Here is a 25,484-nt window from a genome sequence, read left to right on the forward strand (position 1 = left end):
AAGCAGCTATTCACAACCGTCCACGTCGTCCGATTCACGTAGGAAAATCAGAATAAATGCATTCAATTCTGTATCACTTACATTCAGCTGCCGCAAAGACGGCAAATGTGTTTAAAGGTGAAAGAAAGGAAGAGAGTGAAATCAAGGGGGAAGTCGAGGCAGGCCATGAGGGAGAAAAGGTTAGTCATTTCCCTTCTCGCTAAGCGGTGTGAGAGAGAGGACCAATGAGAGCTAGCAGAGTTGCTGAAACATTCTGGGCCCTGCGCCAGGTGAGAGCAAAGGGGAGGAGCAAACAAGGGGCCGACCTGCCTGCTGCTGGGGAAGGAGAGAAGGAGTTTCTCTCTTATTTCTCAAAAACAAGACATAGATGTGTTTCAAATAAACAAGCTATCAAGAAGGAAACTAGATGCGATTATCCACGTCTTCTAGTATCAGCGAAGCCAACCATGGCCGTCTCACACTAATACCATGTTTATTATTTTACGTTCGCAAATTTCCATCTATCACAGCCAAAAACTTCTTGGGTTGTTTTTTTTTCATTTGTGAAGCTGCCAAAAGTTTCTATTTTGGTGAATCCATTGTACAGAGTTTGTTGGGGGAATTTGAATGATTGGGCTCCCGGGGGCCCATTCTGCTCTTATCACACAGACAGGGTAACTCGCCACACCCAGTCTAGAGAAATCGCTTTTCCCAGAACAGCTTGTGCACCTTCAGCAATGCTACCAACTACTGCTAACTTTACAGCACTGCAACACTGCAACACACTATATCAGAGCCCTGCAGCAGCACAGCCCAGGTCATGATGACCCAGCAACATGGATATATGTGAGAGAGAAAGAGAAAATTGCATAGTTTCACCTTGGATCACCCCTACAATAGCTAAGGTAGCAAATGACCTTTGGATTGCTACAGTAGAATACTCATAAAAGAAATGCTGTAAGTGCCCTGCCTTCACCACGCATACACAAAACGCATTCAAAGCACAATGCATGGCACATTATCCTCCATATCATATTAACTTTCCAATAAACCCACAAAATTGATACATGACCTCACTGCTCAGGGTTTATAAACGATAGAGCATGATATTTGATTTAACGCTGTTTTACTACCGAAAATATACTTAACTCAAGACACAGCTGGACACAAACTAATGAGGTAGAATACAGACACCTATTATCCATTTTCATTTGAAGGTGCTAGGGGCTGCCTTCAATCAAATAAGAGAATGTAATGACCTGGTGCATGAAAGGAGGACGCCCCCTGCTTTCTGTCTGGCTGCTTTATCTGTTTCTATGGTTTCTATTAGAGTCAAACAAGCACATGTCAGTGGACGAGATGATGTAGAACAGCCTAAGACAGACCCAGAGTGATAATGAGGGCTCATTATGATCCGTCATGACTGGACATGAGCATCCTTCCCATATTGATTTCATCACTGTGGTCTTCCTTATGAGTATGCCACTCCCTCTATCCAGTTTCACTTTAAATGTCAGTGATCTTTGTGTTAGTGCCATCTGTTTCAAATTCATTTAATAAGATCTACTTCTTTCTCTAACCACTGAAATGCTGTTAATAACTTGTTGGTCACCGACTTTTATCTTCCTGTTCTTTCCACCCCCTCAGTATCCTCCGTGCTGCCGCCTTAGTGGCCTCCGTGTGACTGCCTGCCCTGCATTCTCATTCAGCATCCTTAGCAGCATTCCCTCACTCCAAGGTCTTTGAAGCTGGTGCAAGGTCAACCACGTTGGAGGAAGGGAAGATGGCGATCGGGAGAGCACATGAGAGTGACTGTGTTCCTCCTTTTGCACACACATGTAGAAACATTGCGTGGTGGCGAGAAGAGGAAGTATATCTTCAGCATTCACACATCACCCTCAGCTTACAGTCATGTGATGCTAGCGTATGCCTCAGAAGCACAAACAACAAGCCTGCCCAGCTTTTACTTTCTGTTAGATGAGTCATAAAACAAATCTAATCTCTTCAAATTCAACACGATGTCAAAATCCACCCTTCACCTCCAGCAAGAGTGTCAACTCTGCAGGTGAACTGTGAAGTACGATGCTCACCAATACAAAGAGCTGTTTTGTTAAGACATTTCTTAACTGGATGAAAAGCATTGAAATCATGTTCACCTGGACTGGTCTTGAAGTTGTCACTATGACTAAGTACTAGAAACAACAAGAAAGAGGGTGTGGCTGAAAGTTATGATAGGACTTCCTGAAAAAGTGAAATGGCTTCACTTTAGCATAGCTAGACACTCTGCTTGTGAAGTAATGGAGGCTTTGTTTAAAATTTAGATACTATAAGAAACATTACTAAAGCTAAAGTAAAATATAGACTATGCTACTTGATATATTGCAACATCTGCTATGGTAACATAACTAACAGCTTCTAGGCCAAGCTTCTATTTTGAGCTTTGACTGCAGAGAAAGAGGCGTTCGTCTCCTCCGGTTTGCTGCTTTTCACTAAAAGGAGTAGTTTCAGCATATTGACAGAGGTGGTTGACAGGTCATCACAGTGGAGGACGCTGCAGGAAATGCAACACCCCAGGCCCTGGTGAGAATATAGCATGCCAATACTGTCCTCACTGACCTTTACACATGCATCCTGGCGCGCATATGGGTATGTGAGCCTGTTCTTACTCTCTCCTGATCTTTTTTATCATTATCCACCATCCCCCATCTTTACAGTGGCACGTATCGCACATCCCTGAGTCAACTGCATTTCCTAAGGCAACGAGATCTTCCTCCTTGGTTGAGATTATACCTAACAACATTTTATTTTTGAGTTTATTTTGTTATGAATAGAGCTCATTGATAAAACACAACTCACATGGATAAGTGTGGTCCACCAGGCCCTGTCATGATAAAAACTTGCTAAGTCAAATGTAATTGTTCTTGTTATACTTGTTCGTAATATCGTTAAAGGATTTACTGACATTGTCATTAGGTTAAATATTGTGGCTCTGAAAGTGAGTCCCAGGCGAAGAATGCACAACAAACAATGCCTGTTTATTTCTCTGAGAGCAAACCTCTGGAGACAATGAGATCTCTTATAAACATGGACAAAGCTACACACACACACACGCACAAACGGACAAGACACACGAATGCGAACCTACAAAACACATCACACTCTATGTGGCCTGACATTGAGTATTCTTAAGCAGTGTTGAATATCTTACTGTGTGCAACACTGCACCTTTATGTGCACATGTGTGTATAAGGATGTGGTGAAGTCAGCGGACAGTGAGAATAATGGCTGGCCTTATGGTTTAAAGATTGTCTCATTGGCTCAGTTTTTGTCTTCGGCAGTTTGCTGAGCCAAATGACACCTACATACTGTTTACATATAGCTGACAAAATTAGGAACAAGTGTGGATAAAGAAGTGGATGAACTAAATGACCTGAAGAATGTATGAAGAATAAGAAAATGTAGCCGATACAGTTACTCTACGTTACACAAGATAATGTATTTTAGATGAGTTGGGTTCAAACTTACAGATAAATATAAATAGTTTGATTTAAAAAATGGTTTAACCTTTTTTTTGGAATTCTTTTCCAAAATACAACATCTACTTGAGACAGGTTTGCATATTTTTATCATATCAATTATTTGCACACATGCAGAACAGATTGCGTTAATGGCTAACGTTTACAGCCATCTGTGTCTGGAGATGGGGAGTTAAAGATATAAGATATAAGAGCTGTGAGCAAAAGCTAATGAAAACAGGGGTGAAGGAAAACAAGGACAGACTTGTGTTGTACATGTACCCGTGGACAGAATAACAAATAAATACATTTATTTGACATGCTGCTCACCCTGCTTATTTCAACATGGTGGAGTTGAGATACAGGAGGATACAGGCTTTATTTTTTTTCTCCACTGCAATGTCTAAAAGCAAAAGCTTGGCTATTAGTAATGGTTGATGGTGAGAATACAAACGGGTGTGTATTGTGGGTTAAAGTGTAATTCAGGTGCTGATGAAATGCAACACTGTGTATGTGGTTGTGTTTTAGCTTGCAATAGACAGGAAGGTTTCCTAATCTGCTGAAACTTTCAAAGAGTTGCTCAGAAGGGTTGAAATGTGATCTTAACATAGTAGGAAGTAGTTGTAGAGAAGTACTTGTGTAATAAGGACCTAAGCTATCAGTGCACATTCAGCCATGCACATAATCCTATTGCAGAGATGAGAGTATGTCATTGGAAACGGACATAAATGCAGAGAAATTTGCACGTGTAATTCTAAAAGTGCAGTGTGACATTATCACCTACTGTATTCAAACTGCCTGCAGCATGTGCAAGACAGAAACTAGTCTACCTACAAAGTCTCTGCAATAAAATCTTCCACACATCTGTCTGTGTTACGCATGCTTTCATGTGTGCACATACGCATGTGCGTCTGCTACAGGCTGAGCCACGCAGAATCCTTCTAAGTCACAACAACAACATTCCACATCATTGCCCCAACCGCGGACACACCACCAAGAGGAAAACCAGAGAGGTGAGGGGGAGGAGGGCAGAGGTGGTGAAGAGAGGGACAAAGAAAGGGGAAGAGGCTACTGTTGAAACCTCTAGAATCTAGAACCTAGATCTTCGACCTCCTGAACTCTCTGTATTTACCAGAGTAATGAACTGTCGTTACTCAGTCTTTGGAAGGAAAAATAAAAAACAAAACAACAATGTCACACAATCTCATAAACCATTCAATAAGTAAGGTTTAACTTACTTTAAATGTCGTCAAATTAAATCGCTCCATTTACTGGATCCCCTTCTCCATGTCTTTCTCTCATTCTCCCCTCTTTCCTTCTCTCGTCAACTTTCTTCCTCTATCCCAGTTACTCCTCGTCTGTCAGACGCATGCAACCACTCACTTGGTTACACACACACACAAATGCACAGAGTCACCCTCTCACACACTCTCTCCTCCCGCGACCCGGAATGCTTGGCAAGATTCTACTGTACTGAAATACTGTGCTCACCATATAAGGTAGCAGCAGCTTCACATGTCACACATAATTTACATGCAGTGGGGCGGGAGTTCGCCTTACGCAGCACACGCAGAGAATCACACATACACACATGCAAAGCCATGCTTCCCCTTTGGGCTGACGCAGCAGGCAAGGGGTGAGGTGAGAGAGAATCAGAATTTACCCATCCCCTTCTCCTTCTATTTACCTCCAAGCCCTGCAGGGTAACTTCCAACATGTCCAATGTTGAGTCAAATGAAGGGAATGAAAGCTGAGTGGGCGATCTATTGATCCTCTCTACTGCTTCCTGGAACAACCACAGCCCTCCTAACACACACATGCATGCACACACACCAACAAATGTCTTTGCTAACTAGCGCTACCCTCAGGAAGTAGCTATTGTGTGACTATGTCTCCTCTGAGCCAAGAATCTGTCGGTTGGTGCGTGTGTATGTCTCTCGTCTGTGCATGTGTGTCTAGATCTATGAAACAAGACGAAACAAACAGACACCAACCCTGTGGTCCACATGCTGAACACACACAGACACAGAGCAGACACTAGGGCAAACAATCCCCGTAGCTCTACCTATGCTCCATCGTACAAACACTTACTTTAGAAAGTCACTACTGCAGCACACACAGCAGGAAAGATCTAGCTAAACCAATGAGACAAGGAGGAGGGTTATGAACCGAGCTCTTACCTCTCACATTGCTCTCCAGTTTGTGTGTGCGTGCTTCCGGGTGTTGCTTGACTTTGTGTGTTTCTGCGTGTGTTCAGACAGGCCGCGACAACAGACCCCCAGGCACCGGCTGGACCATTCTCAGGCAGGCAGGCAGAGCACAGCAGGGCAAAGCGACTGGCAATAGAGAGGCAAGCGAGTGAGCGAGTGAATCAGCAGCGAATGAGTAGAGGAGCTTTGCAGAGCTGAGCACCAAAGAGAGAGAGGGAGAGAGAGCGAGAGGGAGAGAGAGAGAGAGAGAGAGAGAGAGAGAGAGAGAGAGAGGAGGAGTGTTTGTGTATATGATTGTGTGTGTGCGTTGCAGTGCTGGCTGTGTGCGCTAGTCTCTCCCCTCCCCTGCCTCTTGAAGTGGCTGAGCTGGACTGTGCTGAGCTGTGCTAAGACGGGCTGGGCTGTGCCTCAACTGACTCCCTAGCCTCTGGATCATCTGCCTGCTGCCCGAGGAAAGTGGTGTTCGCTGGGCGGCAGTAGCAACAGCTGTGGAGGAGGAGGAGGAAGAGGAGGAGGAGGAGGAGGAGGAGAGAAAGAAGAGGAGCAGGAGGAAGCTCTGACTGCACTGGGCATACAAATCCTGCAGTCCCCTCTCCCTCCCGCTCTTCCTCGCTGAAGGCTGGCCACACCCCCCTGAAACAACCAGGAAGTGGTGCTGTAGCTCAGCTACAGCAACGTTGTCCTTGCCTTTTCAGTGAGGTTGAGGAAGGAAAATATTTAAAGAACACAGCAGAATAAATAAAAAATAGTAAGTAGGCATAGGCCGAGGGCTGGATGTTGTAACAGAGGAAAGAGTGAGACAGAGGTTATCTCCCTTAAACACATGACCAAGGAAAATCATGAATTAAAGAAGAATAAAGAAAAAAGCACCAGTAGAAATTATGAACTGCACAATTATGAAAAGACTTGAATGTTTGCCACAGATTTGGTTTGATCCTCACTCTCTCTTTTTCAGACTTCTTATTCCCATGACAGTTAACCCTCAGACACTCAAACCCGACTGCCCTGTGTGTGTTATACACTCCAAGTAACATGAAGTATGTAAACCCACTGGAAATTCGACAATACAAGACTGATGCAACTGCTGCTGGCAGCTTTCTTGTTTTGTTGACTTCACACTTCTGCTGTTTTAACCCTCACATTCAAGAAAAGCCATATAAGCTAAAGAAGTCTCAAGGAATTTGATTTGGGCCTTATGCAGTAATATCCGGTAGCCATGGAGATATTGGCTCTGGCATCTGCAGGAATTTTTGTGAATTTTGATTTGTGTGCGGATGCCAGGTTTTTCATAGATTTTGCATATTGTCTGTGACACAGCTCATTTAACTATAATTCTAAGAAGTTGCACACACAATGCTGAATATTCACAGTATTAATAACTGTGTATTTCACAATTAAAGTAATCTGAATTCACTTTGTGATTTTTGAAATCATATCTGCACTATAATATGCATCCTAATGCCCAGTTGTCGTGCCCCACTTGTTCTGATGTTGCTCCCCTTTCCTCTCTCTCTGGACCAGTTTCTACTGCTGCCCAGTTTAATACAAAGCTGGTGATAAGTCACCTCTAATTTACACAACAGGCCCCTAAACCCAGGGTGACAATCTGTGGTAGAGCCCCAGCTATAGCGCAAACCTTTCACCTAGCCAGTGTTCTGCTGCAATGCTTCTGCACATTCACAATCTATGAAATTTTCTATACCGCCCTCAGAAATAAAAAGTTCTAATACTCAGTATATGAAATTTGGAGGGCAGTGTTGGTATTAGCTAAAAATATAAAAGGGCATGTCTTGGTCTATTTCATTTTACTCATTCCTAATAGCTGAAAAGACATAAAACTTCACTCCAATGGATAAAACCGCCAAGTTAGAACACATACGATGTCTTTTGATTAGGAGTGCAATCTGTTTGACTGCTGATCAATGGAAACAGCAGGTCCCTCTAACCTCCGAACAGTTTTTCTTGAACCATAATGAAGACACATGGTGACTGATTTTGTTCTGGCTCAACAGGAGACACATTAGTAATGCGTCCAAAGATCTAGGCTCTCTGTGAAACTCTGACACTGACGTGGAATTTCCCCTCTTCTGCTTCAACTGAGTCTTCGCCAGCGCTGCTCCCCTTTGCAGCGTTATTTTCTCCCATGAACTGCTGGTGACTTTCATATTCATTATGATTCTTTAGTATGTGCCTTCTGTGCATCGGTTTCTTTCACTTACAACCACGTGTTATTTCCCCTTGTCTAATTCCTCCTGTTTGGTGAGGTACGTGAGTACAGCAGAGCTTTGTCTTAACCAAATGCTTTGGTTATCTAGTTAAGAACTTATTTCTGCATTTAATCGATTGTACAGCAAAAGCCCACTTCTCCTTTTCTACTTCATGTTTCTTAATCTACAGTGAAATCAGCCCATTATTTTATCTTCCTGTTCCACATGCGTTACATGACACAGATAAGGGGATGGTGTCGCAGCATGAAAAAAGAGAATTCATTTTAACAGCAACTGTTAAATACTAATGTGAAATCAGCAAGACATGTGTATTTGCCTATCTGAAGACTAATTAACAGCAACATTTACTCTTAATCGTATACAGTAATAACGCCTCATCTCGCACCCATTATTCACCCTTCTTGCTGAACACAACTTTCCACCTTAAGTTCCCCTATCATCTCAGCGCTCTGCTATTTCCCAGCTCTCTGTAAATGACACTGGCTGGACGATGTGAACTCTCACACCGCTGAGGAAATGTCCCAGAGCTTTTGTGTGCCAAACTCTGACGGCTCATCTATCACTAAGGCCACAAATACACATTACACTCCTATTACAGACCATCACAGCAACAACTGCAACAGTACACAATCTTGCAAAGAGGCCCAAAGCAGGAAGCTGCATTCTGATTTTAAATGTCTTTTTTACAATTTTTAATGCTACAGTTTCAGCTGATGCTTTGTAATTTTGTTAAAATAAGACTTTCTCCACGTAAACAAACACATAAATATGCTACTAAATGTGTTATAGATATGCATACGCTGACAAACACAACCTTTCACGTTTGAATTTACAGCCATGTGTTCCTGCTGCATACTTTGTGGTTTTCTCTTAACTTTTTCCACTTTGATGCATTGAGGGGAAGCAGGTGCAATTCAAGCTGTCAGGTTTGAAATATAGAAAGAGGAAATAGCACACTGTCTTGTCCCTATTTGACACCACTGTGTGCATGTGTGTGTCTGCGAGCGCACCGTTCATGCTTGAAGCTTATCTTGGAAATAGGGTGAAAACAAATAGAAACACCCTCTGCAAAAAGCTATTTCATTTAAGCTTCGAGCTATTTTTAAGTAGCCATAGATTAACTGCAGCATATTTATATAAAGTAGAATGGGGCACTGTTGCACATGTTGGCTTCGTCCTAGCAGAGAATATCCACAGACTACATTAGTAGTAAGTAAAATAGTAAGTAAATCTAATAATCTTAACAAGCCCAGAAAAACAAAACCCAGGAGGAAATACCAAGTTATACAACAAGTCGACATTTGTGCAATGTAGTTGTTTGTGTAATCTATTAACCCAAAACAGAGTGATTTTACAGAGAGCTTACCTGTGTCTGTCTCTTGCTGATGAGCCACTGAGACAGACAAAGCCACTTCTGCACAGGTCATGCTGATGCAGTGCATTGTGGGATGAACGAACATCTTCCTTCCTCGCTCCCTCTACTCTCACTCGGCTCGCTCACTCTCTCATAATAGCACCTTCTGCTTGGCAACGGCCATACCGCAAATGTGGTCAGGTTTACAGCGAACCATCACTGCGCAACATCAGATCACCATGACAACCAGTCTTTATCTCATTTGCATCTTCTGCTTACATTATCTGCTGATGCCAAATATGGCCCCGGTGTTATTTTCCCCGCCTCTCTCTGCATCCCTTGTTTTATAACTTCCTCTTTCCCTCCAATTTTCAAACTCAGTGTCTAAATTGTATGTGTACGCATGTGTGTTCATGCGCATACAACCTGAGTGTGGTAAAAGAGGAAGTGTGTGTGACATTAGAGCAGTTTGCAAATAAGCAATGAAAGAGGTTATTAAATCAGGAAGCAGGATTCTGTTGCATTTCACACTTAAAACAAGACAGTGGGCTCGCAGTATCACATCATTACAGGATTTCACCTACCCCTCAGTGCTTTTTCATTGAAGTTGGCACTGGCATTTGGCCTCCTCCTCCTCCCCTAAGATCTGTGTCTATCAAACTACAACTGGAATGTTGAACCAGGCCCCTGGAGCCCACACACAGCAACACTCAGCACCTGTCTCCAACTGCCAGCACAGAGAAAGACACACAGTCAATCAAATGCGACAGCAAAGCAAAAGGGGGAGAGCAGAGGAGAGTGGAAGGCAGACAACAAGCATTTCATCAGCAGAAAAAAAACACACACCGAGCAGGCTTCACATTATGTTTACCTTTTATCACACAGTAGGTAATAGAAATAAATTCATTGAATGTGATCTTTAAATTATTTATGAAATGCTGGCTTTTATTTGTGTACAGACAAATTCAAGTCTTGTGCCAGTGTTACTGTTTTCTAAATATTTTAAAGAGAGTTTAAAAAATGAACATGCACATTGCAGATGAGGATCTAGGAAGATGTGAATAGAACTGAATGCTAATAATTATACTTGTTACTAAAAGAAATGTTGTGTCTGATACTGTAGATGTTAAAAGCCTTAACACCACAAAAGGTTTAAGTTTAATCATGTTTCCTTTACATTTCTACTCTATAATGTAACCTCGTCTTAAGCACTCACTCATTTCATCTCTCTATCTGACTCACCCAGGCAGTGTCTGGAGAAAATCTTAGGAAGCATCAGGGACCGTCAACACCACTCAGTTTTTCCTCCTCTGGGCTGCAGGGTTACTGACACCTGGGGCTTTGGAAGTCAATGAAAGCAGGCCTAATTTAGCCGCCACAGCTTCACTAGTTGCCAGGAATCAGAGGGAGGCTCCTTCCCTTTTTAGGGCTCCCTGGACACTGCAGTCTAGGGGTGTCACTACTGCATTCCTAGCCACGCTAAGGAGCTAGAAGGAGAGTAAGAGAAGTGACAACTATGTAAATATAAATGCTGATTGCTGACTGTCTGGGCCTATTTAACCTGCCAGAGCAGACATGTTTACTGGCATCCTTCATTGATGCCACTTTCAGCAGATAAAAAATGTTCTTCGTCCTGTAATTTAATTACCACATCTGCCTGCGTCAACTGTCATAACAGTTTGCTACAAAATCTCAACAATAATTAGGTGCAAAGACTAATCAGAGAGCCTCTCAGAGAGTCATGTGCTCAGATGAGCCCTGACACTGTCACATAATCTTTAAAAAGCCCAGCGGCACTAAAACTAGGCACTGTTGGTTGTGATCTGGCTGGCTTTCATGTGACACATGAAGAGAAGGAGTAAACACGTATTTTCCACATTGGAGATCGACAAAGTAGGGTTTGTTTTGTTATTTAAGTTCAGAAATGAATGGCTTTTCTCATGGACATAAACAATCTATTGCATTAAAAAAATATAATTTATAGAAAAAATAATACAGCAAATTAATAGTAATGGAGCAGGAGAGGGCAGCACTGCAACTCTGTACTCATGAGATTCATAGCTACGTCACTATTAAATATGGACGTTCATGTACTCGTATTTGAAATAATTGGATTATATGAGGGTTAATCAGTGAGCCTTGGCACCCATTGCATCCCTGTGTTGTCTACTAGTGATGACTATTGTTGAATACTGTGATCGCATAGACCATGGTATGGAAAACACAATAGGATTATCTATGGTACAGTGTTGAAATATTAGCTACAACTACCTTAGGGAGCACACAAGCTTTACAGATATCATGTGGAACAACCCTTGAAATCGCTGATCCAAAGTGACATAATCCCATTAGTCTATTCAAGGTCCCTGTCTGACCACCCTGTACGGAATAGAGGCTAGTGGGGCATTCAGAACTCTTTCTATCAGCGTTCTGAAGAATTGTTCATGACTGTTTTCATGGATGACTATTGATTCAATTAATCTCTTCTCACATAAATGTTGTATTACGGTAAGTAAGCAGCGTTTGGCGCTGGCCGGCTGTGAGTCAGCCACAAACTATCAACATGGTTGTTGAAACTTGTTTATGCAACTACAGTCTTTTCGCCTCCACATATTGTGCAACTCACAGTGTAGCTACTTGGAAAGTAATTTACCGTCTAACATTACTTACAGTGCATGAGTGATAAGCTCAGTAAATGTGATAATGTAATGTGATAAGGATATTCATAGTGATAGGGTTAACTAAGCAGTGACACCAATAAAACTAGCAAGCATAAAATTGCAGTCTTCACGTGTACTTTACCTGTCTTGTTGATACACTTAGTTATTGGAGCAGAAGCTAGTTAACAACAGATACTGTAACATGTCAGAGGTGGGTTACTATAAACCTTATAAACTCTTAATCATCTAACTGAGCTAAACATTAATTATCTTAATAGTTAATGTTTACTATAAAATACTGTACAATCTGGCCACTAACTTCTATAAAGTGAATACAATATCTGCTCTCATGTAATTGCAGTAATATTTAATTTGCCTGCTAGGTAACAATGCCTCATTGGACTGAGGTTAACTAAAGGCAAAGGGTCCATCCACCACATATGGTCCAAAAACATTATCTATATAGCACAAGACCCTCCACTTAGTAACCTAGCAACCAGTGAAGTCAACATGGCACCTTTTGTAAATCTAAAACTAGCTAAGCTGAGCGCCAGACATAATTATATCTCTCTTCAGCCAATCACGTAAGGCCCTGAGCCATAAATAACAGACTGCTCCCCTACAGAGCACCAGTCTGTGCCGAAAAGTCAACAAACACTTTCTCCTTTGCACTACTGGATTTGTCTTGCTCAGAGGAAGACAGAGAGGGGGAGAGAGAGAGAGAGAGAGAGAGAGAGAGAGAGAGAGAGAGAGAGAGAGAGAGAGAGAGAGAGAGAGAGAGAGAGAGAGAGAGAGAGAGCTTTATAGGTTTACAAAGAGAAAGATAGGTAAAGTAGGGAGAAGAAGAAAAACAAATGCAGTCTGTGATTACTGAGTCATAATGAAGGCTTTAGAATGGGACTGTGGCTTTGAGCAATGTCATTAAAGATGGTGCTGAGTGACTGGAAACCTACAGGTCTTTCTGCACAACACTAGCATGATGGAAGACGAAGAAGAAGTACTGGATTTGAAAACTCCTTTTAAAAATTGCTGCTTCAAAGTTATTACAAGGCATTATGCTAATAAACTCAGTAGCAGAAGCTGTGTTGTAAGCAAGGGGCTACATTTTCAGACCTTATTACCCTGTGTGTGTTTTTGCCAAACAGCTACCTCAGCGCTCTGGGAAACAGCTTAGTCTCTGGGGCCTTATATTTAGACTTTACGACCAATATTGAATTCTGACCTAAGATATTTTCTCCATGGTGATTTAAGATGTCATATTGATATGGCAACATGTTATAGCTGCAATTTATGATGTGATCACCTCACATGGCTGAAAGAGGACATTGAAGCATTTGTTCCAGCTGGGTGATGAGAGAAGGGGCGTGTTTGTGTTAAGACATTACCAATGTGTTACAATGTAGCAAAAGGCTAGCTTTACTTAACGGATTTCGAAATTTATCTGACTTGTTAATGTCACACCATCGTCATTGTGGTGACTAGTCATGAATGAAAAATGGCGGCAAAGGTTACACAGTAACAAGACCAGTGCTGAATAATCTGTGAATGTTTTATTGTTTTAACTTGTTCGTGTTGCTGACTACTTTAGCTGTTTATATTATCTGCTTCTAAGAACTATAATTATGTACATACTTGAGTACTACATTTTATGCTACTGTATGTAACGGGCCAGACATAACAGAAACTACTACCATGCCTGTGACTATAAACCCTGCACCATTAGTTTTTGTTTAAATGTTGCTGTGGTGTTTTACAGAGGCTCTTATGACTCACAGAAGGTTAATCTAAAATTAAATCATTGTTAACACAATTACCTAGGCTCTCAAATAGTCCTAGGAAAATCTCTTTAATCTATACCTGCAAATGTGAAGGGCAAAAGTGTTTCCATAGAAGTGACAAGACAGTTTGTGAAGCTACATGCAGAACAGCCTGACCCCTCTCTCAGCTCCCAGGATGTTTTCTTCAAGCCTCCCTATTGGGATTCTGGTAGCCTACATTTCCTGCTTCAAGGTCAGCAGCAGTGGCAAATTAAATTACTTGTCCTGTTTTGTAGTGCTGGCACCAGGTCAACAGCAACTTGGCTAAAATGATGAGTGCAGATTTTTGAAGGGAGCTGCATTTGTCCTGACCCTCTGGTGTCACATTTGCAAAACAAGTAGCAGCGATGAAAAGGCAGCGTATTAAATTCTGCTTCTGTAATCACTAACAGCGAAAAATCAATTACATCTGCTTTCAAATGCACCACTTTATACTGTTATCCTTTGGGCTTACCCTGCTACTGCAGCTTGTCATGCGCCTGCTCATGGGGTGAAGCATGAGCACACTGGACCTAATTTTGTTAAATTCACACGTCACACGCCACCTGCTGGTCATTGTTAATATGAAAAGAAAATATGAAAAGCACATGATATATTTAATGGTTGATGACACAAATTCGAATTAGCCCAATAACAGTTAGTTGAACATCAATTTGTTCATTTCCAAAGCCAAAATGCATTTCTGTCACGCACGGTGTCAGCACCTCATGTTAGCAGTCTCTGTGGCAGAATGCAGTTTATCTATGAGTTGTTGAGAGGGTTGTTATCAGCAGACACACAGCTTACACACAACACTGAGGAATGGGAGGAACTCTGAGTATGTAATGTGGTGTTAAAACACAGCCCTGGTAAACAGGCGACTGGATGATATGCTGCTCTTGCTACACAAATGTGTGTCAGTGAATTGTTCACAGTGAGACATGCTTTTTTTTGTTAAACTTTAAATATGCATGTTTTGCCTTTCCTCTCGAGCATAAATGTGTAAACTACCAACTGTATGAGACAACATGCTGATTCTATGAAGTGGTTCACCCTCCATTTTAACATTTTACATGGTAACAATAAATTACTGTCTGTTTGTCCCACAGTCATCACAGCCAAAGACAAACCCCACATTAACTGCAAAGGTCCTCCTTTAAGAGTTTTGGTCAAACAAAGGATCTGTAGCAATAGTTTCTTCATTTGTGGGTGCTACTGTTACTGAAGTTACACAAAGATCTGAAGTTTGTAGTTTTAACCAAAGGAGGTCTGAATGTTTTGTTGCCAGGATGAAGCCGTGACAGCTAAACACTAGAGAGCAGCAGAGCAACACTAGAAATACACTCACTGAACATTTCCCCTCGAAATACTATAACAATAATGCACTGCTCCTTTTGCTAAAACTCCTCACGTTAAACATTTATAGTATACACATACACACACAAGCAAATAGCTACAGCAATGATCTGGATGTGATTATGCTGTAATGTGGTAATAGAGGTCATATCGTAAATACTACTCAAATGTGGGACAAAAGAAAACATGAAGGTGTAGATGCATAACAACAATGTGCCAATAAATAACTTTTATACCATTTTTATGGATTTTAGCCACATTTACTGTAAGTAAGAGATGTTTGTTGGTTGTACATTCTTAACACACACTGTTAGCCCAACCTAAGCCTCTCCCAAGTACCTATTGTCACTAAATGCTGACAGAGTAGATGAATATTTAACAGGAGGAGGGAAAGTGGTAGGCATGACTAGGAAGAAAATAACAATGTCCATCTATATCATGTGACCCCATTATCAATTGGCCAACGACAGACTTGATTGCTGCCTTTGACTGGATCCCCATGTCTTTGTTGGGTTTAAAATCATCTTAGAAAAGACGTGCAGTGACACAAAGGGTGTTACAGGTCAGGTGGGGTTGTGTGGTGGGTTGGGTGTCCGTGAGAAGAGACACGCGCAGGTTTAAGGCGCTTGTGGCCAGGACCATGGACAGCGATCAGAGGCTCACCCAGGTGATTAGCGCAATGCGTTCGGAAATCAGAAAGTTGGAGTTGGAGAATATGGGGCTGAAGAGGAGAGCTGGAGCCAAACTCCGCAAAAATGCAACCGTTCCCATCATCATAACAGGATGCAGAGGTAGACTCATAACAGACCTGCTGCTAGGTTAGTAAAGCTAAAAACCAATAAAGACCAATAAATGGGTCGGAAACCATGATTAACCTTGTGTTTGCTGTGGACTCACTCACCTGTTGTTTCTTTTGTGTTCATTTATGCAGAGAGTGTCGTCATGACAGTGAGAAGATATGCAGTGTTCCAGCCCTTGGTCAATCATCACACTCAGATGAACAACGTGAAGAGTCATTTCAGAACTGGAGAATAGCAAAAATTAAAAAAATTAATGATAGCTAAAATCTAATAAAACAGTGTATGTCTTTTTCTGAGTGCATGTAGGTGATTTTTGTTCGTCTATGCTTTTTTTATAAGCTAGCTAGCTTAGCTACCAACTTCTGATATAATAACCCGAATTAACCACAAAGGTTGTATTAAACTAGCTAAATCAACTTTAAACAAAGTAGTGTGGCCTATCAGTGATTCGGAATAAAATGTTCTTATCTGATAACGATGCTTTCTAGTAAATATTCATGTTTAGCCAGCGTTTTTGTCGAATTTCAACGTCGACATAACCGGTAATTAACGACCTGTAGATTGCACCTGTCAATGTTTGTAACTTGACTCTCGCGAGATTTTAGCATTGCGCAGTGGAGTACAGCCGTCCGCCATCACTGCATCCAAGCTAACAGAAGCTAAAAGCCACTGAGAAGAACCAGGGACAACAACTCTATAGAGCAATCTACAAAATTCCCACAGGGGAGGTTACTGAGTTTCCAAGACGCTTTCCAGGCGTAGGAAGCAAACTAGCAGATGCCTTTCATGTAGTCTTTAAGTCAACTTAGAAACGAAATTCTTTCTAACTAGCTAATCATGTCCAACCTCAAAGGCGGCACCAAGAAGGACACCAAGATGAGGATACGAGCCTTCCCTGTGAGTATTTGTGGGCTCTGTAAACACGGAGACGCTCAGTGCGAGAGTCGAATAACGTTACCGAGCATGACAGATCTGTTTGCTAGCAACTACCCGGGTGCTAGCTAATCAAACCACACGAAACTGTCATTGTCGAGCAAACACTACCATTAGCTGAGCACATAAGCTGAAGTGCAGTCACTAAGTTAACCGCACAGCTCAAAAACACGAGTTAGTTCTATTGTTTGAAGATGCCACCATCGTTTGACATGAGCTAACATTAGCATATCTAAGGAAACTTCTTCAGCGAGTGACTAGCATTTAGTAGCTAGGCTAGCTAAGTAGCAGGCCTGAAGGTTAGCTACCTATGTTAGCAGTGTTGCAGTACGTATTTGGCTTGGTGTCTTATAGAGGGTGGTTAAAATATCAAGTAGTATCTGCATGTGTGGTTGTGCAACTTACGCTTAAAATACGGCTACAGTGCATAAGACAACTGTAGTTTTGGATGTTGACGTTGTTAGCTGAGCTGTGAGAGCCCTGCTAATGATCCGCTAATCACTAGTCTGAATCACACATCCACCATCAGCAAAACTTATGAGAAATGCAATTTGCTACGGCAGAACTGCTCGGTACCCGTGCTTGTAAAACACAAATGCATGTCTCTGTGTCTGGTTGATATGCATGTTTAGCGGGTAGGATGAGTTGGGGAGCCTATGATCACACATTTAGACCCCATCAGAGCTCCTACAGGAGCTGTTGGTCATTAAAAATCTGCTAGTAGGTGTAAAATCAACTTCTACTTGCTCCACTCCACACTTCCCAGAAAAGCAAATGCAGCTGCAAACCGCCTAATCAAACAGAACTGGCCCTCTATGATTAAGTTAAAGGTAGTGATTTTATCATCACCTTCTGTTAACCAATGCTTATTGTCTCTATGCTGATTAATCAGTTAATACGCTTTTTATACACCTGCATCTTGTTTGATAGCAGTCAAGAAAATGCACACACAAATAATCAAACAGACTTTTTGAAGTTAAACACAAGCTCTGGTCATCCTTAGATGACAATGGATGAGAAGTATGTAAACAACATCTGGGACCTTCTGAAGAATGCCATCCAGGAGATTCAGAGGAAGAACAACAGTGGACTTAGCTTCGAGGAGCTGTACAGAAACGCCTACACAATGGTGCTTCACAAGCATGGAGAGAAACTTTACACAGGCCTTAGGGAGGTCGTCACTGAGCATCTCATCAACAAAGTAAAATCCATATTCTTAACTCTTTTAAATAGCAATTTACATCTGAATAGCATGAAAAAAAATTTATTTGCTTTCCTTCGGTTTTCAGGTGCGAGAAGATGTTCTCAACTCCCTAAATAATAACTTTCTGCAAACACTAAATCAAGCTTGGAATGACCATCAAACTGCCATGGTTATGATCCGAGACATTCTCATGTACATGGTAGGTAGACTGTTGTATGTGTTCAGCTGTAGCCAACCTTTGCCTGCATCCTGGTCTGGGCTTCGAGTATACAGTGCTGTTTTTGTGGGCCTAACAATGAACCTCTGTTGTTGTAATTATTTGTTTAGTTGGAAATCTGGCAGAAGTTTTTAATTTGCTTAAGCCAACAACATGTCCAAAGTGTTTTTTTTAGTTTGTTTACCCTTCACTTCTGTCTCAAGAGCTCTATCACTCACACACAATGGCCAGCCAGTAAAAAGACTGCACAGGTCCCCTGGCGTTCTTTTGTTCTAGGTTCTCCTTTTTCCTGTCCTGGTTTTACCCTGGACATTTGGCTTTCTGTTTACCTATTGCTCCCACAGCCTGCTTAACCCACTGTTCTCTGTTCTGTTTTTTTTATGTAGCCTAATAAAAGCTAGTTTATTTAGTTTGAGCCATTAGAAAACATTAGTCAATGGGACTGGTTGTTGTAACTTCTGGTCCAAAAAAGTGTTTATTTGTTTATATGTAAAATAGTTTTTAGAGTGATATTATCATGTTTCAGCCCAATAGCCAGATTTTTCCCCATCTTTTTTCAAATCAGGACCGAGTCTATGTTCAGCAAAACAATGTGGAGAATGTGTACAACCTTGGGCTCATCATATTCAGGGACCAGGTTGTTCGCTACGGCTGCATTAGAGACCATCTACGACAGACGCTACTAGACATGATTGCTCGTGAGAGGAAGGGAGAGGTTGTAGACAGGTAAACAAGTGACGTTCCCCGATGTGTGTTGAACTTGTTTTTACTACAGCCACAGTCATTTGTTAATTATTTGGTGCCTATTTTTATTTAATAATAATTAACAGCATTTTTATGAAAAAAAATATTAATTTTCTTATCCTTATTGCTAATATGGAAATTCATTGCAGGGGGGCCATAAGAAATGCCTGCCAAATGCTAATGATTCTTGGACTGGACAGCAGATCTGTATATGAGGAGGACTTTGAGGGCCCGTTCTTAGATATGTCAGCTGAATTCTTCCAGGTAAGGCTAGTTTGATAGTTTCTAATGTCTCTGTGTGTCACTGTATTATAATAATCATCTGCTTCTTCAGATGGAAAGCCAAAAGTTTCTAGCAGAAAACAGTGCCAGCGTCTACATAAAGAAGGTAGAAGCCAGAATCAATGAAGAGATTGAGAGAGTTATGCACTGCTTAGACAAGACCACGGAGGAGCCCATTGTTAAGGTGGTGGAAAGGGAGCTCATTTCTAAACACATGAAGACCATTGTGGAGATGGAGAACTCGGGCCTGGTTCATATGCTCAAGAATGGCAAGACGGAAGGTAAAAGCAACACCTCATACATTTGTCTCTCGCTTTAATTCTGACTAATGTACGGTACTCTACGGTGTTTCTTAGATCTGGCTTGCATGTACAAGCTGTTCAGTCGTGTGCCAAATGGCCTCAAAACAATGTGCGAGTGTATGAGTGCTTACTTAAGGGAGCAAGGAAAAGCTCTAGTTTCAGAAGAAGGAGAGGGCAAGAACCCTGTCGATTATATCCAGGTATGTCGTTTAAACAGAAAACCAGCTCCAAACCTTATTCCTACTTAAATAATTAGGGCATGTGTTGTTATTAATGTAATTCCTGCTTCACCAGGGACTGTTGGACCTGAAAACACGATTTGATCGCTTCCTTCTTGAGTCCTTCAACAATGACAGATTATTCAAACAAACCATAGCTGGAGACTTTGAGTATTTCCTCAACTTAAACTCCCGCTCACCTGAATATCTGTCACTCTTTATTGATGACAAGCTCAAAAAGGGTGTGAAAGGGGTATGTAACATTTTCAGTCTGCATAAAAAACATTTGTATGTTTACGCTACGTGAGAAATGACTTTGCTGTTTCTTCTGTGCACTTATTTTCCCCATTTTTGTCTTTTCTGACCAGTTGACAGAACAGGAAGTTGAGTCAATCCTTGACAAAGCCATGGTGTTGTTCAGGTTCATGCAAGAGAAGGATGTGTTTGAACGGTACTACAAGCAGCATCTGGGTCGCAGGCTGCTCAGCAACAAGAGTGTTTCAGATGACTCTGAGAAGAATATGATCTCTAAACTTAAGGTAAATGAAAAGTATGCAAAAATGTTCTGGATATACAGGTATATTCATATCCCTTGTTCAGTTGCTCATTACATTGCCATCGCTGCATGAGTTTGTCTACCTGCCTCTGCAGTTTCAAGTCATTGCTCTCTGTCTTTCTCCTTTACAGACAGAGTGTGGCTGCCAGTTCACCTCAAAACTGGAAGGGATGTTCAGAGACATGAGCATCTCCAACACTACTATGGATGAATTCAGGCAACACATACAAACCACATCGGTGAGACAATCAATTGGTGTTTCTGAACACATTTGATTATAAGAAATTATTAAAGATCTGACAATTTACAATTGAAGAATCTGAAGCTCACACGTGTTCAAAATAACTGTTTAGTTATTGATACTTGAAGGTTTCAAGAAGAAAAATCTCAGAAGTTGTATTTAATTAGTCTGTTGAATCAGTTTTATAATGCATCTCTTTCAGGCATCTTTAAGTGGTGTTGACCTCACAGTAAGAGTCCTTACTACCGGCTACTGGCCTACGCAGTCGGCAACCCCCAAATGTACTATCCCACCTGCTCCTAGACATGCCTTTGAAGTCTTTAGAAGGTGATACTCTTAGAATTACTTTCCTTTCCTACATGTACGTTTAGGAGGCTTAGTGTTGTTTGGTGGGACTTTTGTTTTTACAGGTTTTACCTCGCTAAGCACAGTGGTAGACAGCTCACTCTGCAGCACCACATGGGTGGGGCAGACCTAAATGCAACTTTCTATGGAGCCATTAAAAAGGTAAACATAAAATGCCATTATGTATGCTAGCTTAGTTTTTAAAGTTTTAAAGTGTTATCCTGAAGTACTAAATTTCAATTTGCTTTGTTTTCTGTTGCATCTGCAGGAGGATGGTTCGGAAGTGGGCGTGGGGGGTGCCCAGGTGACGGGTTCCAACACCCGGAAGCACATACTGCAGGTCTCTACCTTTCAGATGACCATCCTCATGCTCTTCAACAACAGAGAAAAGTGCACTTTTGAGGTGGGGCCCCATTGAAGCACTGCTTTTGTGTGACTGTAGATTTTGTATTAAAATGTGCTTGTGCCCCCTTTCCCCCTCATTTGCAGGAAATCCAGCAGGAGACAGATATTCCTGAGCGTGAGTTAGTGAGAGCACTGCAGTCCTTGGCCTGTGGGAAGCCCACACAGAGGGTTCTCACCAAGGAGCCAAAGTCCAAGGAGATCGAGAATGGACATGTGTTTACGGTCAATGATCAATTTACTTCCAAACTGCACAGAGTCAAAATTCAGACAGGTAGGCAACGTTTGTGTATTGTAGATACATGGATTAGAACCTATGGGTCAGCGACTGTAAATGTAAAACCTAATACTTTTATATCAGAAAATAAACACAATACCATAGTACCATCTATTTCACACAAATACAATTTAGGATTACTCTTTGGTTCAAAGTTCATGTTGTCTTTGTCTTGCTTTCTAAGTTGCTGCTAAGCAAGGAGAGTCAGACCCTGAAAGGAAAGAGACACGGCAGAAAGTGGATGATGACAGGAAGCATGAGATTGAGGCAGCCATTGTTCGAATCATGAAGTCAAGGAAGAAGATGCAGCACAATGTCCTGGTGGCAGAGGTTAGGACCATGCGTATTAATAAAAATCTGGGTCTGTTTAACTGTAATAATGCTGCAGATTTCATAGATTCTTATTCTTTCCTCATTCACTTTTCAGGTGACTCAGCAGCTCCGGGCACGTTTTCTTCCCAGTCCTGTGGTGATCAAAAAGCGCATTGAAGGACTAATAGAAAGAGAATACTTGGCGAGGACGCCTGAAGATCGCAAAGTGTACACCTATGTTGCATAGAAGCCAGAACTGCAGAGACTGGACGAGGCAAGGGAGTGGGATTTGTTTGTTTTATTTGGACTGGTGTTACGCATGGACTGGAAGTTTCTTTTAAAGACAAATTCTGGGAACCTGATTGGCTGACCCTCACAAAAACACACTAGCCACACAGAAATGGGAAGTAAAATTTCGACACAAAAAAAATCCATCAGAGTTTGAAATAAGGCCCAGTCTTCCTAAACCCTGAGTTTTAACATGGATGGATCCAGCTTCAAGCTTTTCACTGTTTTATCCTTGTAGAGATCAAACTTGCAATGAATCCCTTGGAAAAATGTGAATGCACCACATTATTTTTTTTTTGTTTCAATACTGTAAAAACAATAATAAAATTATGAATGGTCAAAGTGGATTGCTAAAGAACGATGCTCTTTAGATTCTTTGCTCATGTCCCACGTTCGTGGTTTTCTTCCATCATTGTTGTCTGCCCTGTTTGCACAATGAAAAATAATTAAATAACAAACCATGTTTTCAAGTTCAATGGTTTAGTCAGAGTTTAATGTTCAGTTGTAATTATTTGTTTTATTTTATTATATATCATGTCATGGGGAGATGCATTTAAGAGTGTGAAAGGTTTCACAGTTTCAACAAACCCCCCAAAAAGCAGCAGCTACTGCACATCTGGAACAGTAACAGTGGATCATGTCTGCCATCGTGATTATGAAAATCCATCATTCAAACATTTTGAATTCATTTAGAAAACTGCTACTGACGTGAGCATGAAATTAAACAATGATTTGTGTCATTGTAAACAATGATTACACAATGTTGACCTAACAGTTCAAATTAGGTCCTGGAGAAATCAAGCGCAACACATCTATTGAATATTGAGCTCATTGTTACTAATATGTAAAGTTTAGACAAATTGTGGGGTGGAGGCCTTCATCGCTTCATCAGGTCGTGGCTGAACTGCTCTGGCCAGAGTTTCCAGCTTAGTCACGAACCTCTGGATCTCTTCAGCCGAGCTGCGAGTCCAGGCCAGAGGCAGGTGGGTGGGAACGGGCTTACGATCTGCAACATCAACAGCTGTGTCAAAATGCATCTACTGACACTGGAGCAAAGTGGGGGAAAAAAAAAAGACCCAGATGTCGAATGTGGTGCTGCTCACCTTGGAAGAACCGCCCGCTGCGGGTTCTGGCCGCGGCTTTGGACAAGGCCAACCACACCACCGTGTCGGCTCCCTGCTCTGCACTGCGCAGCCTCTCCCCCATCATCTGGTGGAACTGAGGCATTGATGTGGAAACAGCTGGAGACAGGAAAATAATCAGCTACTCAGTACTACTGTTTTTGGGGAGATAAAAAACTACCCAAAACTTAAATGCCATTAATCAAAGCTTTTTTTCAAATGTACAACATTTGTCCAAAGGTAAGAATAAATTAATATTTGATAATGTTAGTGTTTTTAAGTGTAATTCATTTTTATAGCAATGTCTATCAACAAGAATGTTGAAATCCAAACCACAAATTAGGGTTTGTGAATAATGGTACATCATCTGTTTGCTTAATCAATACCTCGTGTATTAACCCATCCTGGATGCATGGCTGAGAAATGAACGACAGGGTTGGCTTTGGCCCAGTGCTGCGTCAGCGCCACCTGCTGCCTCTGAGGAGGAACTGCACCTTAAAAGTCTGTTTTGTTTTTCTAGTTAGGATGACGTCTATAACACGTCATGAGAGCTCAGTGTCCGGACGCCGTCCTCCCAACTAGGCCCACACTTTCCTCTCCTACCTTGTTCTGGGCGCACGCCGTGACACCGTCGAAGCAGCCCTCCTCTGACTGTAAATCATCCACTCTGAGCCTCTGGACCAGCATGCCTCCGGAGGATACGGTGATCTAAGCGGCAGGGAGAGAAGAGGCACAGTGTGCTCAGACAACAGCCACTACAGAGGGGACAAATGTGACATTATGCCGTCCTCATGATGCAAATTAAGCGGGTTTCGTACCACTCTTGGATCCCGGCTCTTCTGCATGAGCGGGAGGAGGCTTTCGGTGAGGATAAACACCCCTGAAACGACGCATGGGCTTCAGCTCGGACTCCAAATTCAAGACCGATTAACAGAATAAAAGTCTGAAACACGAGATTCACCCAAAGTGTTTGTGGCAAAGTTCTTTTCCAGTCCCTCCCTGTTCACTTCTCTCTTGTGCACCATACACCCAGCATTGTTTATCTGAAGAAAACAGAGCTGGGACTAAATCTACAGCCTTATTAGTTTAAAAAGCGAGGTTCGTGCAGGTGCATCGTACCCACCAACACATTCAATGACGAATACTGTGTCTTGAATGCATCAGCAAACGCCCAGACTGCCTGTGACTCTGACACGTCCACAATATGGACGTGTATCTCCTAAAAAAAGACAGACAAATCATCTCTCCGTATTCCAGGGTGTCACGCGTTCCAGACAGCACTCACGGTGTTTCCAGACTGCTGGACAATGTCGGCCCGCGCCTCCTCCGCTTTGTCTTTGTTCCTACACACCATGTGGACGGTTCCACCTGGAAACCAAGCACGGGACTTGACTCTGAATCAGTGTGAAGTGCGCGGTCGTGGGGCGCGTACCTCTCCTGGCTATGGCCGTGGCGGCGGCTCTGCCGACCCCTCCGTTGGCTCCTGTGATCATAAAGGACCGTCCCACCACGGACACGTCCAGGTCCCGGGGGTCGAAGTCTTTGCTTGCGGCCTCGTACCCCTTCCTGGAAGCCCACAGAAGACGCACTGACCGATGCTCGCCTCGCGAGTAAAGAGAGGGATATTGATATTTCTAAAACGGCCGACACGGAGGATTGAGCACCTGCATTGTTTTTCTTCACTAAGTGCAGAATCATGAACGCGAATGACGTGAATGTCATGCAGGAAACTATCAATGGAACTATTGTGATTGGACATAAAGGTCAGATTATGTGTAAAATAATAAATAAATAAATAGAAGGTTTAGTGAAGAGTCATGTGTGCATTCACTGAAATCTAAACATTTCTTATTTTGATGACACATTAGCAGAGTGATGTTCATTACTGACCTTGTATACTCTTGGATTCCCTTCAGAAACCAGACGGTATTTCGGTACAGGGACATGTTGGGAAGTGAAGTTTTCCAAAGAAGAGCATCAGCGGGCGAGTCCCACGCTACAGCTGTGACCGAGCAGGGTCTCGCAGGGGAGGAGGGAGGAAGCGTCTGCTGCCCCCTACCGGGCCGTCACGGTATTGACACCTAACCGCTCACCCCGTCAGGCAGGTGATACTCGATGGTGCGGTCGGCTCACTTGTTACAATG

General features: G+C 42.1%; 3 protein-coding genes across 23 annotated transcripts in view; 1 reads left to right on the plus strand and 2 right to left on the minus strand.

Annotated features, from left to right (window-relative positions):
• Positions 1-16,141, minus strand: part of mbnl1 (muscleblind-like splicing regulator 1) — a 40,034-nt gene extending 23,893 nt beyond the window's left edge. For 13 of the 20 annotated variants that reach the window (XM_055503969.1, XM_055503968.1, XM_055503965.1 and 10 more), the window contains exons 1-4: positions 16,000-16,141; positions 10,529-10,773; positions 9,871-10,013; positions 5,675-5,830 (exon numbers count right to left, since the gene is read on the minus strand). Coding sequence is in view for 1 of the 20 variants with exons in the window: in XM_055503966.1 (XP_055359941.1) it covers positions 4,733-4,762 (30 nt within the window). In the remaining 19 variants the exon portion in view is untranslated. Of the gene's footprint in view, positions 1-81; positions 228-4,732; positions 5,066-5,181; positions 5,207-5,674; positions 5,831-9,298; positions 9,450-9,870; positions 10,014-10,528; positions 10,774-15,999 lie in introns of those variants that run through there. The other 7 variants (XM_029131709.3, XM_029131712.3, XM_029131711.3 and 4 more) reach the window with 7 other exon arrangements.
• A 512-nt stretch (positions 16,142-16,653) lies between these two features.
• LOC114844374 (cullin-3-like) lies at positions 16,654-22,695 on the plus strand. Of its 2 annotated transcripts, none has more exons than XM_029131704.3 (16): positions 16,654-16,795; positions 17,835-18,032; positions 18,121-18,234; positions 18,818-18,978; positions 19,146-19,260; positions 19,331-19,559; positions 19,635-19,780; positions 19,875-20,051; positions 20,167-20,337; positions 20,486-20,593; positions 20,798-20,922; positions 21,006-21,102; positions 21,209-21,343; positions 21,430-21,616; positions 21,804-21,949; positions 22,047-22,695. In XM_029131704.3, exons 1-16 carry the CDS (start codon positions 16,736-16,738, stop codon positions 22,176-22,178), a joined length of 2,301 nt encoding a protein of 766 aa, XP_028987537.1. In that variant the 5' UTR covers positions 16,654-16,735; the 3' UTR covers positions 22,179-22,695. The 2 variants fall into 2 exon arrangements, with proteins under 2 accessions (XP_028987537.1, XP_055359933.1); XM_055503958.1 differs by having other exon boundaries at positions 21,006-21,101; positions 21,199-21,343.
• On the minus strand, positions 22,691-25,450 carry LOC114844378 (dehydrogenase/reductase SDR family member 12-like). The gene is made up of 10 exons (XM_029131725.3): positions 25,231-25,450; positions 24,773-24,906; positions 24,626-24,708; positions 24,464-24,559; positions 24,302-24,383; positions 24,159-24,220; positions 23,944-24,048; positions 23,727-23,817; positions 23,323-23,460; positions 22,691-23,225 (listed from the first exon to the last, which is right to left on the minus strand). Exons 1-10 carry the CDS (start codon positions 25,284-25,286, stop codon positions 23,071-23,073), a joined length of 1,002 nt encoding a protein of 333 aa, XP_028987558.1. The 5' UTR covers positions 25,287-25,450; the 3' UTR covers positions 22,691-23,070.
• Between the last annotated feature and the right edge of the window lie 34 nt (positions 25,451-25,484).

This window comes from Betta splendens, chromosome 17 (genome assembly GCF_900634795.4).
Source record: "Betta splendens chromosome 17, fBetSpl5.4, whole genome shotgun sequence".
NCBI classification, from domain to species: domain Eukaryota; kingdom Metazoa; phylum Chordata; class Actinopteri; order Anabantiformes; family Osphronemidae; genus Betta; species Betta splendens.